The 20,622-nt window shown below is 36.2% G+C and overlaps 1 protein-coding gene across 4 annotated transcripts in view; it reads left to right on the plus strand.

The window, feature by feature from the left end:
• KLHL32 (kelch like family member 32) overlaps positions 1-20,622 on the plus strand; it is a 122,043-nt gene that overhangs the window by 64,200 nt on the left and 37,221 nt on the right. For all 4 annotated transcript variants that reach the window (XM_079298788.1, XM_079298787.1, XM_079298786.1 and 1 more), the window contains one exon: positions 16,737-16,952. In XM_079298788.1, the coding sequence (XP_079154914.1) occupies positions 16,737-16,952 (216 nt within the window). The remainder of the gene's footprint in view (positions 1-16,736; positions 16,953-20,622) is intronic.

A 20,622-nucleotide genomic window follows, 5' to 3' on the forward strand; every position in this document is an offset into this window, starting at 1 on the left:
CCAGATCAGTTGGGATTTTAGCTCCTGGGTTTTTCATACAGAGCGAATTAAACTGCTGGAAAGAAAATCTAAAGGTCATCTAGCAACCAAGGCTTGCTTTTTTAAACTAATACTGAGTTTTTAATCTAAGTGCATGCATGCACACTCTGCACACTCCCCTCAATCCCCCAGAATTAGTCACCACCAGAAGCTTAAGTCTACCAACTTTATCCTGTAGTGAACTAACCTTCCACTGCTAAGAATACAGAGTAGACAGAAATAATGTCTTGCATTTTTCTGATTTTAAGTGTTATGCAACCAGTTGTTGCTGTGCTAGCCTGCTATTTTTTGAAGGAGCAAGTTTTGTCAGCTGTTGTCATTGAGCTATTGATAGTCATTAGAAAAGTTCTTGGACAAAACTCAAAAATAACTTTGGGAATTTTTTCCTGTTATCTCTTTAATATACTGACACATTACAGTGATAATGATCTATAGATATGAAATGTGGTTGCACTAGTGAGGATTCCAACTGAAAATGAGACTCAGGAAAAAAAAAATTGTATTTTTCTCCATTTTTCAGTTGGTGTCAGTGAGGAAAATGAAAATACACCAAAGTGACAATACTCAGTCACTTTGAATCCCATTCTTACTGTAATCCACTTGCTGCTATTTATCTGCAGTGTGAATTGAAACTGATGATGGATGTGTTAAAAAAATGATGCTGCAACATCTAGGTTAACTATTGCTGGCAAGATCAAATCTCCCAAGCTGTGTAGGTAGTTTTATGGATATACACTGCCAGTCCTCTGCAGCAAAGTTACAGGAAAGGTCACAAGCTGGGAAGAGGCAGTTAGTGCAGAATCTGGCATCTCTTTGCAGATTCTGTCAGGAGGAGCCAGCAGCTTTGGTATGTGTTTTAAATAGAAACAGGGAAACTGTATTGCTTCACAGTTTATCTCCCTGCCTGCTCATGTTGTCATTCTAACCTGTGTGGACTCTTTAGATGAGCTTTCTGACCATCAGTCCCTGAGAGATTTCTGCTTCTGGATCTTTCCAGTATTTTTATAAAACTGCAAACAGGGGATGATGAATGCCAGAATGCTTAGTGTACAAAATTCTTTTTTGGTTTTATTACCATCTGATCAATACTAATGTTTTATGTTCTCCCTGTCCCTCCCACTGCCCAGTGTAATTCCCTTTAAATTCTCCTTATGAGTTGAGGCAGTTTGGATGCATGAACCCCCAAAATGGAACTATTTCTTACTGGGTAGTGCAGCTGTCTTTATCTGCTGGTGTTCTCAGTGACATGTCCACTTAGAAATCTGGAGGAAAAATTTTTTATTGCAAGAGATGACACCCAGAAGGTAGAATGGCTGAACTGGACTTGAAATGAGGCAGTCGGGGCTCTTCCTCCCCGGGTCTGGGCAGCAGGTGGCAGTGTGAGTCTGTAACAGTTTGAGCAGAGAAATTCCAGCTAAAATCAGAAAAAATGAAAAGAAAAATTATTTATTTTTACTCCATATTAGTCTTCTGACCTAATCAGTAAAAAAGTCATTATTCACACAACACTGGGCAATATGCATTGTAATTTTTAACAAATAATAGGAAACTGTTAATGTTTTCACAGGAAATACAGTTCTGTCTTGTGCAGCAATGGTCATTTATCACTGCACTTTGTGAAATCACTCATTTGTTCTAATTTGAATGTAAATGACTCTAAGGTTTTACAAATAAGGTGACAGACTCACATAAATGTAATTGCAGGGTTCATCTCTCTCTTTTTATATATCACTCATTAAGTTATGAATTAAATACATCGTATTAAACCAGGGGCATGTCCAATGATGATATTGTAATGGCAAATTACTCTATGCTATTAGAGGTGTATTTTTTATTCATGGACATTAATTTGTCATTAAGCGGCATTAGTTTAGCACTTTTATGTGGAAGACGTGACCTGAAAGAGGAGACTTACAGCTCTAATGTGAAAGAAGAGGAATATAGGCACCAGCCACAGACAAGGGTTTTCTACCTCCTGGAAAGAAGCAGGGAAAAAATGTACTTAAATTTGCTTTCATCTAAAGCACTTTGAGTTTTGTTAAGCCATTTTAGCAAAGGCATTTCTGAAACAAGAAAAGCCTTTGATTATAAAGTATTTACAATATGGGAAAAGCCAGAATGCTAAGTACGAAATGGTGACTATAAATCACTTGTAACCCATGAACCTGAAGAGAGCATTGGGCTTGAAGTGAGTTACAATCTGATTTTATCTCAGAAGTATCACTGTGGTAGAGAGCTAATTGTTTAACTTTTCTTTCCTCTATACTAGCTTACCCAAAATAGAACTGATTTTTTTTCGTTTTTCATTATAAAGTAAATATCTTTTATCTCTTGTCTACTTTGTTTTTTTAGATACACTATTACTATTTTCACAGGGGTCAATTTCAAATTCTGAATGCAGTAACAAAATCTTTCTTAAGAAAATGAATGAGAAAATGTATTATTTAATGGAATTTCAGGAGGCAACTTAGCAACTGTAGTATTAGACTAAGGAAAATAATGAATGATTGAGTCTGCTCTGTCTTTAAAAGATGTCAGAAAGACTTTGTAAATTTTATTTTAATTTTTCAGTCAGCTTAGTAGAAGAGAGTTTAAAAAACTCTTTTATTTAATGGTGAAGATGGACTGAAGTAGTGAGGATCTAAGTTGATGCATTCTCCAGTTGTGCAGTATTTGCATTTTATTCTTTTTTTGTAGACCATCTCTCATTAAAGGCAAAAGAAATTGGACTTGACACAACCCTGTGTATTTGGCATTTGGTACCCTGCCCCACCATTTTTTATATTTTTCTGATGGCTTAAGCATTACTGTGTGATCCATCTACCTGAACTGCTTATAAAATACTCAACTAATTGTGCTAGTTAAGAAGAAAGATTAAGGTAAGGAAAATTACCTAAGCCCAAATTATGTATAAGTAGTTTCAGAAATGGAAGTATTCCAGATTATCATCTCTTTTTAACTACTGTTAAATACTGTTAAACCATTTATGTTTATAGGGGGCCACACAGAAAGAAACAAATTCTGTATAAGGCTGTTGATATTTTCCAGTAGGTCTTGTAGCAGCAGTAAATGAATCAGCATTTTAGCACATTCCATCATTTATAGTATTTTGTTTGCACAACTGCATGAGTGAAATTTGAGTTTTGCTTCAGAATAGTGATGTAGACTAACTCTACTTAGAATAAAAACACCCTTTTCTTCTGTCCAAGGTATTGAATAGACCTTGAAACCAGTATAAATGTATACATGCTGTAATGACTTACTGAATCTGCAGCCAATATGCAATCAGAGCTTTGAAAGTTATAAATTGTCTTCATTCTTCTCACTATTTCTAAAAATTTAAAATCCAAGCCTAAAGAGTAGTGGCATCAACAACTTTATTAACCCTTGATAACGTTCAGAAAGTGTATTATTTGAAATATGAAAAACATGAGAAATACCTGTAACTTCATTCACCTGTTTTCTTGTGTAATGTATTCAACACATCTGATTATTAATTTGTAGAAAGTTTTTGCTAAATTTCTCATATGTTTAAATAGTTTTACATAATTTGTGATTTCTGTCACAGAGTGTGTCTAGCTCTATCAGCATCATTAGATCTAAACCCAGGACTTCTATTTACACTTCAGTTGGAACTGAACTGGTATCACGTGGAATTCTTTCTACAGTAATTTTTATGGGAGCTGTAGTGTTCTCTGGATTGGAAGGGTAGTGATATATTGGCTGAACTCATAAACACTTTGACCTTTGTTGTGGAAGTTTTCAAAGCTATATAGTGGAAATTTTTTCAGTGTTTTCTTCTTGTTAATTGGAAACACCGTCTATTCTAAATATATATGTATAGGGCCTTGAGTTTCCATAGCATCTGAGCACACCTGATTATCATTGGAAAGTATTGTAGTAGCCTCAGTTATCTTCAGGATTGGAAGTCAACTGACTTGAGATGGCATGTTGTGGACATGAAAAAGACCAGGGGAACAGCCCTACTGTCATACACCATTCCCCAAATCAGTGTTCATATGTGTTTGCATTTGGGTTTGCCTGCCTCTCAGTATTTTTACTTATATTTACAGCATTACCATCTTCATGGGGAACTGAAGTGTGTAGGAAGTACATGTATGCAATGGTGATGTCCAAGACCCCTGAGACTGCTATTGAAAGTTTACTGTAACCAAACACTTGAAATTATTTGACTACCCTAGGTACTATTGTGAGTCTCCCATGTGTTCTTAATCAAGTTCTGGACTACATAATGTCATTTAGCACTGGACCAAAACTTGAAACGGTTAAAGAACTTCTTGTAAAGGAGTAAAACAAGTAGCAAAAATTATCAGTATGTGTGTGTGGTGAATATTTTGAGGTGGGGGAAAACAAACAACATTAGGCATATGCAATCTGTTATGAGCTGTTGATAGGGTTTTGCTTATAAGTGTGGTTGAAATATTTGAAATTTGAATGTTTTAGCCACATTTCTTACTGAAATTTGTGTTTGAAAAGGGCTAACTTTTGTAACTTTGCATGGAACAATTATTGGCTAAAAACTTTTTCATTAAACTGTATTTAATATTTGAAAGCAGTGACTATTCTGAAGAATTATATTATTTTTGAAGCAACTAAGCTATGTCTCATCTTTAAATGCCCATCCAGTGTTCTGGGAAGGTGTCACAGAATGGGCCAGGTTGGAGGGTTACATGGTGGGTTTTCTGGTCTCACCTTCCTGCTCAGGTTGGGCCATCCTACAGCACATGGCACTGGACTGTGCGCAGAGAGTTCTCAAATATTCCCAATGAGGGAGACTCCACAACCTCTCTGAGCAACCTGTTCCAGTGCTCAGTCACTGTCACAGTACAGTTCTTCCTCATATTCAGGTGAAATTTCCTGTGTATCAGTTAGTGTCTGTTGCCCCATTGCTTGGCACCACCAGGAAGAGCCTGGCTCCATCCTCTTGGCATCATCCTTTCAGATAGAGACATTGATGAGGTCCCCTCTCAATCATTTCTTCTTGAGGCTGAAGAAGCCCTCTTCCCTCAGCCTTTCCTCAGCACAGAGATACTTCAGTCTGCTAAACATCTTTGTAGCCATTTGCTGGACCCACTCCAGGAGCTGCATGTCTTTCTAAGGAACCCAGGGTTGGACACAGCTCTCCAGATGTGGCCTCACCAGAGGGGCAGGATCACCTTCCTGGACCTGCTGGCAGTATTCTTCCTAAAGTACCCCAGGACAACGTTGGCCTTTTTGGCCACCAGGACACACTGCTGGCTCATGAACATCTTGCAGTCCTCCAGGACTCCCAGGTCCTTCTCCACAGAGCATTGCTTCACTTGGTTCTTTGATTAAAGGGAAATGCTGGAGGGGTGCCTTTCAGACTCTACAGGATTGAGATCCTTGCACACATCTGTAGTTGTAAACGCTTGAAACTGGGCCTACAATGATCTATTCAGATTTTTAGAGGTGGTGTCTTTAAGGTGAAATCTTGAAGTCAGTGAGATTTTCGTCATTTGGTTGTCTTAAATATCTGGTGCATTGATTAAATGTCCTCTTCCCTCTTTGACAGTAAGGTGTTTGAGATTTGGAAGCGAGGGATTAAATTATTTATTATTCTTGGTAAGAACTGCTAGAAACAAATGGACAAGAGTAATTGTGATCTTTGAAGGTTCATGCATTCCTGATAGTTCTTAGCACCTTCAGCAGTGTAAACATTCACATGTATTAGTTTTGGCAGGAGTTGTGAGTTGTTTGGCACTCCTGAAGGTCAGATGTAGGAAATCAAACTGGATGTTGAGTCAAAGCCCATTTTTAACATTTGGCCTTCACCCTTTCCAGGTTTTCTAGTTTTGAAAGTCAGACTTATAATAATTTCTGACTGAAAGAATGACAGGTAAATACCTAGTCAATAACGCTTAAAATATGCTTAGCCTGGAAAAAAAACGAGGCTCAGGGAGACCTTATCACTCTCTGGGGGTCCTTCTCTGCTAACAGGTAACAGGACAAGAGGGCACAGTCTTAATTGTGCCAGAGGAAATTTAGACAGGACGTTAGGAAAAAATGCTTCACAGAAAGAGTAATTTGCTGTTGGAATGCACTGCCCAAGGAGGTGGTGGAGTCACTGTCCCTGGAAGTGTTTATAAAAGACTGGATGTGGAACTCAGTGCCTTGATCAAGTTGACAGAGTGGTGTTGGTGCATAGGTTGGACTTGATGATCATAAAGATCTTTTTCAACCTAGTTAATGCTGTGATTCTGTGAAATTCAAGCAAACTCCTCTTAATCTTCACATGTAATGATTTCTTAAAAAAGAAAAAAAAAAAAAAAAATCAGTGGTTCTTCCAGTTCTTTTTCTTTCCTTCCTATTTATGGCCTACCACATCCATTTTAATGCTGTTTGTCTCCTGAAATCAATTCTGATTGTCACTGTAAACCTACTAATAACACATCTCCTAATTGTGGGAAAAAGAGATGTTCTTTTCACTACATAAATCTGGGGAAAGAGTTGGAGAGAATATTATGGTATAATGCCTATACATTACATGTTGCAGACATTTTACTAATATATTGAACCATATACATAGCTTAAAAATTCTGTTCAAGTTGGTGAAGACAGGAATTATCTAACCACTAGAGCATTGGCGTGGGTTCCTTTTTTCCCTCTGTAAAATTTGGCTTGGTTTAGTGCTATGAGCAACAAAAATAAAATTCTTAGTGATTTTTGAGCTGAGGTCAGATATTGCAGGAGCATAGAGATACCTGAACAAATAACAGTTTCCAAATAAAATGGAAATGTTGCCTTTTTATCATTCACATACTTACAGTTGGGTTCTTTTAACTGCTGAGTACTCTCATATCTGCCCGCAGCTGCAACAAGTCTCTTGCTTTTGAAAGGAATGAGAAACCATAATAACCCCAGCAGTCAAATTGCACAAATATTTCCTTCTTTACCTGCACAGACAGTTGTCAAAAAACCTCATTTTATTGCAGTATTTTTTTTTTTTTTAATGTAGAGCTAAAAAATGTACATAATCCCATGAAGTAGATGCAAACAGTCCTGTACTTTCTAGTTCCTTGTCCAGGGAAAATCTGATCTTATATTCATGCACCAGAAACTATTTTCTGAAAATTTAGTCAGAGCTATTTTTCCTTTTATTTATTCTCTCCATGTTATAAATATCTTTGGTCAAGATCAAATCCTCCAGGAGTCTTTCTTTAAAAAACCAAGTTGAGCACTTGAAATTTTGCAAGGTTGGTTTTCCAAATCGTAGTTTTTAAGTATCCTTAACTGTAGCCTTCTACACTTAATGTTTGAGCTTCAGAACTGGGAACAATAATTGAAGAGTTGATTTAAAATGTAATGTTGAAGCTGCAAGAGGGCTTGTTTCTTTTATTGGGCAGTACTGGGTGTGCATTTCATGAGGTGAGCTTTTTTTTTCATTTTCCACAGCACTGTTCTGAAAACTGATTTTCTATTTATGACTGCTTCTCAGTGCCTCCTGATGGCTTGTCAGTGTTGTTCCAAATAGAGCCTGGTAAATTTTCTGTTATGTTACTGGATCCCAGATAGATATAGATATACTCACACTATTTTTTTTCCTTTCTTTTTCTTTTTTTTTCTTTTTTTTTTTCTAACCTAACCTGAAAAGCCTGACAATATGACAAGATCCATACTGTCCTTGCAGAGTCTTCTGCAGACTCTGCAGACAAAACTTACCATTCTCTACTTCAATTAAACTGTTAGCAGTATTGGATCAAAATTGATTCCTTGAGGACTTTTTTCTATTAAAGTTATATTCCTTATTGAGTTATCTTGCACTGGATCCAGCATTTCAGTAGATAGAGTATTTCATACTGCCTTAAAAATCAAAGGAAGTTTTGTTGCTTTGGGTGCTTTTGCAAAAGTTTCTGATACTTGAATTTGTCTGTTTTAAATAACTTGTTATGCCACATATTTTAGGCAATTAGTTTCATTCTCTGATGTTATTAGATGGCCAGCTCACTACAGCTACTCTTTTCCAATTCTTAATTTTTAGATGTGTCTGTTAGCTTTGTAATCTTTAAGCATTTGGTGAGTGGCTGTTGCCTGAAACATGTTTTTAAGAAAAGTGGCCCCTTGCTGGACTTAATACAGAGCACATGTATACATCAATGAAATGTTCCAGAAATAAAATGTCATGAAAACATTATTAAACCGTTGTTTGAATCATATTATGTGTTGTTTGCACATAAACATCCTTGTTCTTATTTATACCAAGAGAGTTAACATTAGTGTATAGATAATTTAAATTATTCTCCCTGTTTGTTATTTAGTGTAATGTCTTGAGTCATGAATGTTGCCCTCCTTTCTTTAAGTTAGTGATGATGATGCGTTTTATCAGTCTTCATCAGTTTTCACTTATATATATGCAGAGTAGTTGGGTGAACAGTCACTGAGTCTCCACGAGAAGCCATGTCTTCTCTGAATTGTGATTCTAAATCTCCTGCTATATTCCAATGCTGTTTGCCTGTTGTAATCTCTGGGGCTCTTGTCTGGATCTGCTCTCATGATCTTTGGTCTGAGTTTTTTTCATGCTTCTGCATCCGAAAGTTTCTGATCTGCTGGCTCTCCAAAGTGGATCCTAAGCAGCACAATGAAAACAGACTTTTGGCATTTGGGTTTTGGCATTGTGATCAGACCCACAGTGCACAATGATGCAGACATAATCCTGCTTATCTGTGGAATAGGTTATGGGCAGTGCAGCTAAAATGTGATGAGATTTTGGACTGAAAAGCTCAAACAAGTTGTTACTTAGCATATCCAAATTATTTTTCTAGAGGCTTAATGAGAGGTGTCAGTGGAAGTTGTTCACAGGGATGGCAACTCCTATGATCTATTTCCATTCTGATTTATTTTTGTCTTTTTCTGTCAGGCTCATTCTTAATAATGCATAATATGCTTTTAGGGATGTTTTCAAGGGATTTCAAGTGATTCATCTTGAAGCTGGAAAACTTCAGCTTGACTTGTTAAATGTTGGCAAAATAGCAAGTTATTTTTTAAAAAAGCATTGGAAAGGGAAACTGTCAGGTACACTAATACCTATATTAACAGTTATATCAGGAATGTTGACTCTTAATATTTTTTCCCCTCTCCCTGTCTTCCATGCTGGTAATGGAGGTATGACTTAAGAATAAAAAAAATTGCACTTTAACTTGCTGTGAATTAGAAATAATTTTTCTTTTTCTATTTTCTATATCTAAAAGTTTTTATACTTAATACTGATTTAAAACTTACTTTGGTTTTCTGTATATTAAGGAGGATTTATTTACCTATTTTTCACAGAGTAGAATAATTAAATCATTAAGGTTGGAAAATACCTCTAAGATTGAGCCTGGCCTTTGACCAAACACCACCATGTCAATTAACCATTGCTGCAAGTACTATGTCTTTAAAAAATCTTAAAAAATTATTGAAATAATTTTGCCCCCAGTAACTGGTATGGAACAGGACAATTACAAGATCTCTTACTCAAAAACAGAACACAATTAAAGAAGTGATGGGAAAATAGTTTCTGAACATCCTCAATAGAATCTATTGCATCATAATTCCCATTTATAATGTCTCATATTATTTCTGTCTTGTCTGCCAGACTGTGGCTGTTGCTGTGTCTCTCTTGAGGACCAAGTTTAAAGAGAATTTTCATGTATTAAATCATATGATGACTTCAAGCTACTAATGTGATGGCATTAAAAAAAGGCAGTTTGACTTCAAGATATTTCATACCCGATAATTTATGAAGCTAAGGAAGTATTAATGTTACTTTACAAGGTACTGCTGAAAAATCAGGAGTACTGGGAAGACTTTGTCCATGCAGAAGAGAAAGTGAAATGAAAACTTGGAGAGGTATAGAAAAGGTCAGCTAAGATGATCAGGAAGACCTACTTTACATGGGGAGATTAGAAGACCTTTCCTTGTTTAGTTTAGTAACATGAGGGCTGAGGAGGAACATCATTGTTTTCTGTAAATATATCCAGGGTATAAATACTGAGAGAGGGGGGAGCATGAAGAGAAACATTGTACTATTAAATCTAAAAGATAATTTTGGCACAGGAATAAATGTGTATAAACTTTGAGCAAATTAAACTGAAAATTGAGATGGAGTCTCAAAATCAGCTGAGTCTTCTTGTAATACTAGTTGGGAACAAGAAAGATCTTTCTTAATTTATGCTGAAGATGTTTTGATGAGCTTCTGGTATAGTAGAGGAACGGACTTCCACTTCTGTATTCTCATGGCCTTAAATGGTTATGGGACAACAAAAAAGGAGGTAATAGTATCATACAGTCATATTTTTCTTCTTCTGGTTTGTAATGATTTATTTTTGGCTGCTACTCCTGTAAGCTTTGGGTTTCTAAGGGACAACACTTGCTCTTTCTGGATTCATCAATATTAGCAACAAAAACAAAAAAGAGAACGCTTACCATACAAAAATACTGGTTGTTGATGCATTAGCCAAGTAGTTTTCAACTTTCCTCTTACACTGTAGTAATTCCAAAGAGCTAGCAAAAATATAAAATGATAAATCATCTGCAGAGACTATATTCTGTGATTTCTACTGGAGTAAAGGATATATGAGTGTGTATGAGAAATGTTATTCCTCACAGAATGTTTGAAGAAAAGGCAAGCTCCTATAATTAGCAAAAATGATAAATGTTGATAAATCTCGTTGAATCCTCACTGTGTTTCTACTGTGTGAAATGATATAGAAGTGCCAGGTGAAGGAAGATCTCCCTGTTCCTTCATCCCTGTGCTTTCATTTGTTAAATACAGTATATTGCTACTGTTATCTTGCCAGGAATAGCTGGTGAGATGTGAATCTTTTCATTTAGGGAGTTTCTGTGCCAGGGACACTTTAGATAATTTAAAATATTCTTATAGCAGCATCTGTTAACCAAGGGAAAATAGCTATTGAAACCTCTGCAGAACCTTATATGTAGTTGTTCCATGAAAATTTACCTGTATAGTCTTAATATTTCACTATTTTATTTCTTCCCATGATACACATAATTGTGTATGCAGATTATAAACAATATATATAATCAGGGACACCTAAAATAGTTAATTAGATTGGCAGTTGAAGATATTTGTACTGTTTAATAACTTACATCAATCTGAGTTTCTAGAAAATGTTTGCTTTTTTAGTTTTACATATGGCATGTTTCACATTCTTTTTTTTGAAGACCGCACATTTTGTCTTCACATGAGCAATCTGAGAATGTCATGCCTTTCCTCTGTGCTTGTGAAGCTCACAGACCTCCTCTGTGTCTTCAAAGAGGATTCACACTAGCACCAGCCAGCAGGATTAAACCTGAGCAGATATAGAGAAACAATAAGTGAGAAGAGAAATGAATTCTCAAAGGGTAGAGGAAAAATAATAGGGCTGAAATATTTTGATATTGTTGGTCTTTTACTTAGCTCTAGACCTACTTTGAAATAGCAGCAAGGATACAAATTAATTTTCATGCTCACAGGAGAAAACAAAGGCAAGAGTTACAGAAAGTGGTGATAAAGCAGTGATCTGTCAGAAAAATTAATTGTATAAAATAAGTCACTTAAAAAGCCATCTTTTACTTTGTCTATAAACACATCTGCAGTCTGCACTTGTTAGTGTTATCAGTCTATACATTGAAAAATTCAGAGCCAGCTGTTCCACTGTGACCAGGCTTCAGCAAAATTCTTTTCATGGCTCAACTGGATGACTTTGGTGTTTAACAGGGGCAAATTTCAAATAAGATCTAAAATATACTTTTTGTGCTTATGCTTATGAAATGTTTGTGTCTGTTGCTGTACTGTTGAGTGTGTGCATGATCTGATAATTCTTAGGAAAATGTGTGAGGTTTTGCAGAACCAAAACTTCAATACACAAAGAAACAGCCAGAACCAGTAGAACTGGATTTCTTTTATCTTAAATATGTGTTGATCCCTTTTGCTGTCAGGTAAGTATATTTTTGTCATTACAGTTTTTCATTTTATTGCTATCCCTTATCTATTTAGGGTCCATCATTGCTATGATTTTTTTGTCAGGTTTTTTTGTTTTGTTTTGTTTTTTATTTTTTTATTGGGGTTTTTTGTTTGTTTTTTTGGTGTTTTGTTTTTTTTTTTTATTTTGTTTATTTGTTTGTTTGGTTGGTTTTTTGTTTTGTTTTGTTTTTTGGTGTTTTCTGAATGGTGCAGCTGGTTCATAGTATTTAATGTGGCAGAGAACCTGGAGGATGTAGGGTCAAGACCTCTGCTGCTTAAGGATTTTGAATAGCAATGTCCCTGTCTCAGAGAGCTCACACTTGGAGTTGTTTTTTTGGTTGTTTTTTTTTTTGCTTTAAAGAGGCTGAACCCCTTTTAGAAAGGGGGGAAATAGTGTCACCATGCACCTCTTTTCTGCTACGGCGTCAGGGCTAGTAGTTTAATACCTTGATTTATAACAGTATTGTAATCTAAATAGGAAGCAGGTGGAGTTACAACTGGTTACAGTACTTTGGATATTAATGGCTTGGCTTGCCAGTGGAATTCTAAAGCTGTATATACTTTTGCTGTTTTAATTATGCATTCATTAAAAGCTTTTATACCCAACAGAATAAAGTAAATATTGTTTGATCTCTGTAGTGTGCTCCCAGACTGTAGATTTGCACAGCAGGGTCTTGATAATCTGAATAAATTGTATTTCCCCAAGGAGTTTATCTTTCAAATAAGGTCATAAAGAAATGCATTCTTTCCCCTTAGTTCTCCTTGTGCTTTTTCTGCTATTTATAACATGGAGCAGAGGAATAGAGGTATATTGTAGTCTGCTGTGTACTTGGTTATGATTAACTCTAATTTATCAATCTGTTACATCCTTTTCTGTGGCTTGTGCAAGGCAATTATTCTTTAAAGTACGAACAAATAAAGATGGTTTTGGAAGCAATTTAAACACAATGTTTATATCTATTTTTCCTGTTTGACAATTTATCATATCTCTATATTAAAATACACCTCTGTATCAAAAGAGTCACACTGTCACATCATTTATTTTGAATATTTAATATTGTCATCTTTTAGATTATGTTTGTTTGGAGAACATATTTTCTTTTACAACGCTTTTAAATGTCAGCTCATTGTTGAATTGGTTTGGCATCTAAAGGTTGATACTATTGAATCAGAACACTCTTAGTGTGGAATAATAGATTCTCTTGCTTCAGTGGGGGGATGGACACTAAGTAGAATGCGTAGGATCTAAAGTAGTTTCTAATTTTAGAAGTAGACACTGATAAATAATTTGGCCAATTTACTAAATTGGTTTGAGTTTACTGTGAGATTTCAGAACTGTTGCAACTTAGTTTTAACTGCTGTATCTATATTTTTTTACATATTTTTTTAGCCTGAATGTGTTTCAGCAGTGTAACATGCATCATATTAGAAGAGATAGGATCACTACCTTCAGCTCTTACTGACAGTTCTGCTTGTGTTCACATTTCATCCTTCAGTTCAAGAGGATAAGTGGCATATACATAAAAGTTTATGAAAAAAGTGGTTAAAAGTTTCAAAAATTTACATAATTTTGTATTGCACGTTTTAAAAAAAACATATACTGGAATACAGTACCACAAGAAAGTCTCACACTACTTCAAAATTTTGTAGTTGCTCAGTTAAGGCAATATAATCTGTGGAAAGCAGAGACTGCCGGTACTCTTACTCATGACCACACCTAAATTTCCTGTTCAGTAACCTATTTCACTATTTACCAAAGTTTTAAATTCAATTAAGGTTTTAGTGTGAAAAATCTATTCAAATCAGACTGAGCTGAAGTGATTACTTTGATCCTTCCTATGGGACTTTTTTTTTAGCTAGAAAATAAGATGCATTTTTCTTGCAACTAACTTACATAATTCATTTTAGACTATTTTTTAAAGTTTTACCACTTATAAGAGCAAAGTTATGTGATCTGGGGTGTACATTGAGCCATGTGTGACATTTTTGCTCTCTAAAAATAACTGATCGTAACTGAGACAGTAGTGTATAGTACTGCATAATCTTGATTTTAATTTGTGAAACCTAATGCAGTATTTGCCTGTTGGTCTGTGAAATACAAACCTGTAGATCAGCTCTAAACTTACAAAATCAGAAATAAACATTACTGATTCCAGACCAAGGTCAGTTTTAATAAAACACACTTTCAGTATTCATTATGAAGTAGACTATAAGTTCAGCAGGTAACTAACAGATTATGTTAGGAAGCACCAAAAATCATCTGAAACTTAGCAATGAAAATAAGTAAACACATAACCCCAATAATAAATAAATAAACACACATACATAAATAGGCATCTGAAATGAATTATTACATGCAGTATAAATAACTGGTGAGATTTTGTTTATACATCCATATACATTTGGCCTCTTTAACAGTAAGACAGCTTTCATAAAAACAACTTCAACTGCTGCTGATTTGAGAGGATAGGGGTGTTTGGAGCTCATGAAAAAATATCTAAACGTAAAATGGAGGCTTACCAGTGTCATTCAGATTTCACTGAAAATGGGAAGATTTTTCAGGGGTAGACTGCATTTGTGTGTCTCATTACTGGTTGTCTCAAATAAGGATTCTATTATGTTATATGCAGTATTTTCCTCCTCTGGTGTCTGCTAAAGCCACCTCTCCTTTTCAACTGACACTTAGTGTGGTTTTGTCAGGCATGTATTTTAGTGGGACTGCTGATCCTCAGCTCACAGTGCTTGATTGTTTATATATTTATTTACATCCCTAGACATAGCCATTGACCACAGAAGAGCTCAATAAATACACACTGAGCTCTTCTAAATTTCTTTCTGGCACTTTGGATTTATTCAATGAGTGAGCTCTTTGAAAAGATAGTTTTCTATCTTTTATCTTCTAACCAGGGACAATAAACTGTGGTTGTTGCTTGTCAAACACTGTGATGTTTGCTTTGATTAGGCTCCTATGTGTTGTTGCCACCATTGCATGGCCATCACAGGGGTGGGGTTTTGTGGTGCCATCTGTGATCTGAGAGTACTAAATCACCAAGCAAGCACACAGACCAGATACTTCTCATGTAAAATTCATTCTTTTCTCCTTCTTTTGCAGCTGCAGATTTATCCTTAACTCCTCTGTGTTAGTGTGAGGTGGATCTGACACTAGAAGAGCTGTGGCTTTTGGGATGATGGCTGTTAGTGCTTGTTCTGACAATGTAAAGAACTTACCTTTGTTCTTTCAAGAAAACCGTGGGAAACTCTTATGCAGAAGTCTAAGTAGATATAATGAATAGGATTTATCTTAGTGTACAACTCTGCTAGGGAAGGTGTGCTGTTCAGACTGGGAGATTATGTAACAAGCAGGAACCTCCACAGGAATTTGATTCCATTTCCCCCAGGACAGACTCCTCTAAGCAGGTTAAAAAATTTTCTCCACTCTCCATTGCATATGCATAAACAGCTCCACAGTCATTGGGACAGGCACCCAATTCACACGTTCGAGATGTAGTCCATAAAACATTCCAAAAAAACCCCTCTTCTCACTTTCCCATCTTCCCTGTTGCTCTGCTCTATCTGCCAGCCGTGCAGCTCATTTGACATTTACAAGATTTCTTGTCAGTTTCATTTGGTGCTGCCATTCCATCCAGCAGAGCAGCGAGAGTGAAATTGCCTTAATTTAGTCTGTTTCTCTTCCTTGCTCCAGTCCCCGTGTTAACTCACCAGAAAAGTGAGACTGACGAGGCTCCTTGTCATCCTCACACGTGGGGCTGGTCAAGGAGAAGGCGGCTGATAGGGAGCAATGCGGTAAATTGGAAGATGAAAACCGGGATTGCGGAGGAGAGAGGAGGAGAGCTGGGAGCATGAAGCAAGAACAGAAAAACTGGGTAAATGTGATCATTTCCCAGGTGTCTTAATTTGTCTAATAGAGGTGAATTCTTGGCCTGTTCCCTGAAGGGAGCAGTGTGGTCTAGAACAGTGGTAGTTAGTTGTTTAGATACTAATTTATGAGGGATGCCAAGCTGGAAACATTAGCCCATGAATATCAGTCATCTGTTAGCATGGTGGACAAAGCTTCCTGCCTTGAGCTACTATAGCTTTTGTTTCCTCACATTTTCAGCTGCTAGAAGGAGAGGGAGAAGGAGGCCAAAATCCACTATATGTTGATGCCAGTGGTTGGAGGAAAAAAAAGGTTCATGTTTTCACTGAAGAAAAATTCATACATAATAAAATACAGCTCAGCATCTTGTATTTTGTGAGGTTTCATAGAACGAAAGCTTGTGCTTCACGGGTGCTCTAGTTCAATCAAAACAGTAAATAATGAACAAACAATTGCTTTGTAACAAACCATTGTAGTTAAAAAATACATTTTTTTAATCCACTTGTTAGCTCTTGTGAGCTCTTGACATACAGTGCAAATCATGCTGGTTTATTATATTATGTACTAATCCATATTTCTTACGGATGCTTTATGCATATATAACCTTAGGAGTTGCAATATAAATTAGTACTATCTTATATATTTGCATATGTAGTGGTAACACATATACATTTTGAATGAGGCTGTGTTAATTAACTTCAAGTTATATTGCTTTCCTTCCAGAGCTCCAAAAGAATAACCTTTTTTCAGTATCTGAGACCTGCAGATTTTTATATTCTCTATTTCATGTTCGGGATACTTTTTGTGACATGTATTTTGTTTGCTTCATCCATTTAGGAATTAAATAGTTTTAATTACTTGGACCTGTACAAGCTTGCGGATCTTTTCAACCTCACTTTGTTGGAGAATGCTGTCATTGGCTTCTTAGTAAAGCATCTCTCTGAGCTATTGAAGAGTCATCCTGAGGAAGTTCTGGCACTCCCATACTGTCTTCTTCGAGAGGTTTTTAAAAGTGATAGACTCACTTCACTCAGTGAAGAACAAATCTGGCAGGTAAGGAGGTTGGTGAACAACCAGAATGTGTGACACTCTATAAACCATAGCAGTAATCTGTTGTTTTGAAACCCTGGAGCAATCTCGAGGGAGAATAAGCACTTGAGCAAAAACTGTGAATAACAACTGAGGGAAATTTCTAAATGAAATTCTAAAAATGTTGTGTTGTGTTAATGCAATTACTTTGTTTGAAAGAGAAATTTGTCATGCTGTTTAACTTCTGCTACTTAAATACAGCCAGAGATTCTCCTCCAGATCCAACTTCTTTGGTGGCAAGAGATGGCTGATGCATGCAACTCAATTATAATTGCCCCTGATGAAGCTAGTGCCATGAGTCTGGTGGCAGATTTGCTTCTACAGTCTTCCTCATTCATTTCAGACAAATTTAGCTGTATAACTTCAATAATCATTGAAATTGTTTGGGCCACTGCATTTGACTGCCTGAAGCAAATGAGAGAATCATCACACAGTCAGCTCTGCTCCAAGATGAGGGGAGGCTTCAATGGAAGGTTTGTGACGAGAAGCCTGAGATCACTTCCTTTTAAAAGCTGGGTCTAGAAAAGGACGAGGTTGCTAGCCATAAAGTATTACATAAAGATAAAAGCATTGTGTTGTGACCTCTAGTGTCTGTGGGCTGGGAGAAAACCTCATGTGAGAGAAACACATAGCCCATTAAGAGAAATGCAAAAACTAAACCAAAATCTGTCCTTGGAAATGTTCCCATCATATGTCTGTAAAAATTCACTGTGGAAGGAAATCTCTGTAATACTGATGACCAAAATATGTTTTTCTGTTTCTTTTTTTGCTGTCATGTTTTAGAGAGGAAAGTATTCAGTGTATTTCAAGATAGAAGGAAGCTTACTGAAAACAAACCTCTGCATTCTTTTTAGGAAGTGGGTTATATTGGTCCAACAGTGATTCTGAAAACTGATTTATTTTTCAACCCCTATTAATTTTCTATTTATCTTCTGGATTATTCTAAGGAAATAACTACTTTTAGATGCCATTAGTTTCTCAAAGTGTAAAATGTGTATTCATCAGTAGGATGCTTCATGTTCTGTGGATGAATAATTTCATGCAGGATAAAATATTTATTCTTAAAAAAACAAAAATGTCAGGTTAAGTTCTTCAAACCACAAAACCAGTATGAACATGTAGCATAACCCTTCAGTATTGTAGCTGGCATATTTTTTTCCAAAATTTTGAGACTTTGGCTTATGGAGTACGTTACAAAGATGATGTTTTCTGCAAATATCAAAATGAAGTTTGACTTTTTCCTGTCCTAGTCTCTTGAGGATTTCTGTACAACAGAACCTGCTGTTCTACATATGATGATGGATTGTGTTTGGTTTAGGTTTTTAAGGTACACTGCTCTGGAGTCCTAGCCCATATTCCGTTTATCAGAAGCAAGTTTTGATGTACAAGTTTATGCATTGGGTATGGATGATTGTTTGATTGGGTTTCATCATCATTTCTCTGCAGGGCCAGTGGAATCCCCTAGCTACATGCTTGAGAATGCTTTTGCTAGAAGAGTTTCTATGGGAATCCATACAAGTATAACTTAATACCCAGTAATATGCCCTCTGTAACCTGCTGTAATGATGTTTGGGAAGTGGGAGTTTTTAAACCCTCTCTAACTGTCCTGTTCTGCAAGAAAGACTCGGACTCTGAAGTAATTTTCTTAATTGTGTGCACTCCAGTCAATGAACCCTTCATGAGGCAAATATGACAAAGCCTCTGTTTCTGTTGCAGGGTCATACTGGGGAGAGATAGGTAATATGCTGCTTTCTGAGTGACAACAAACTCCACACTGTCCATTTAAGTGTTATCATAATTGCCTCTCTAAAGGTTACTAATGCTGTTCTGAAGAATTTTTTTAAACTAGTTTTCTGCTGCAGGCAAAATGTGCATGCATCTTTTTAATTCAGTTTGTGAAACTAGGAATAAATATGTATTTATAAATATTCCAGGTCCCCAGAATGGATTAAAAGACACATATAAATATTTACCAATTTGGGCATTCAGAAGGCAATAAGAAACTGGTTTCTTGCTTTATCTTAGTAAATAAGTAATTCCATCATAGTCAACCCAATAGAAGAAAATCAAATCAGACCAGCTATATTGCCTCAAGTGTAGTTAAGTTCATCATTTTTGCTAAGGTTATAGTGGTAATGCAATATACCATGGAAGAATCTAATATTCAGCCCAGGGTGAAGATTGGGTATGCCAGAGGATTAGTGTCAGGGTGCTTTATAGAAGTGAAACTTGATGGACAGGCTGGAGACAGATCTACAGAATCTCATTAAATTGCTGAATTGTTCATTACTGAGCACTCTCACTGTAATAAAGTGCTCATTGACTTTGACAAATCCCCATCCCATGTCTTAAGGAAGAACAGCAAAGCAAGAGGTGTTGGGGAAGCTTGAGGAAATTGGTGCAAAGTGGGGCAGATAATAGAAAAGCTGGTGGGGGGATGCTGCCATTTGATTTATCTGTCTTACCTGTGACTAGTGTGGCCTCTGCACACACATGTGGCTGCATGTCACAGCAATATGAGCTGAGCATGTCCCCAAGGCACCTTTGCTAGCTGGGCTGCCACGGAGCCCTAAGCACAAATTAAAGCTTCCTCAGAGAACCTCTGGAAAGGGTGCCACTGTCTGCAGAGCACAGTTTGAATTCCCAATGTCCACTGGGTGACCTGATCCTAGTACACATAAAGATTAAGGTGGTTATTTTAATGCATCAAAATGTGTACATGGAGTGATGCTTGAATATGATTTAAACTGAAGTGGCTACAGCTCTTACCTTTCAAACTCTGGATTTTTCTAGGCTACCAATTCACAATTGGTTAGTTCTAGTGAGTATGGTGATAAAAACTATCAGCAAACCAAGTCTGAGAAAGTTAAATGGTAATATTAGCAGCAGTGTGCTAGGAAAAGGATTAATGCTAACCACTACAGAAATTACTGCTGATTTTTCAGTCTCTTTTGCTTGATGAGTCTTATTTTGAGACAATAGACAAGGACTATAGTGATTTATTTCTTAAAATAAATAAAAAACAAAAAGCCCACCAGAAAGCCTGTGTAGGCTGTGAAATTTGATCAATTTATGAGCCTTCTCAATCAGGTGTTTCTTAGGTAAGCTAAGCTAGTAATTATGATTATTAGTTGACATAAGATTCATTCTCATCTTAATTTTTACATTTTATTAGCATGTCAGATTATGAAAATTTTTTTGTATATAAGAAATTTTTGATTTGTCAGCCACATGAACATGTGTAAAGTCAAGTCAGTGACATGGTAAAAAAGATTAAATTTTAAAAATTGAAAAAAAACAAAGGAAAGAGTCATGAAGAAGGTGGAAGAAAAGAAACTATTTTTTCTGCTTTGTTCTTCATCATGACCTGTGAAGTACCCTTCTTTTTTTCCACAGGAAGCAGTCATGACAAGGACATAAATATCTAGTTTTATCGTGAAATGAAAAGTGAATCTTTTCATAATTGACCATTACAAGAAAGATTCATTGGCTGTACTTCAAGGAAGCAGGTGAATTCTTTGCCTTGATAATTGAAAAAGTAAACAACCCTGTAAGATGGAACAGGTTGGCAGAGAAATATAGCATTAGAGGGCTTGTTGTTGGAACCTTAGCAAGTAGAAAGCAAGCCAAAGAT

The sequence above is a fragment of the Erithacus rubecula genome, assembly GCF_903797595.1.
Source record: "Erithacus rubecula genome assembly, chromosome: 2".
In the NCBI taxonomy this organism is placed as follows: domain Eukaryota; kingdom Metazoa; phylum Chordata; class Aves; order Passeriformes; family Muscicapidae; genus Erithacus; species Erithacus rubecula.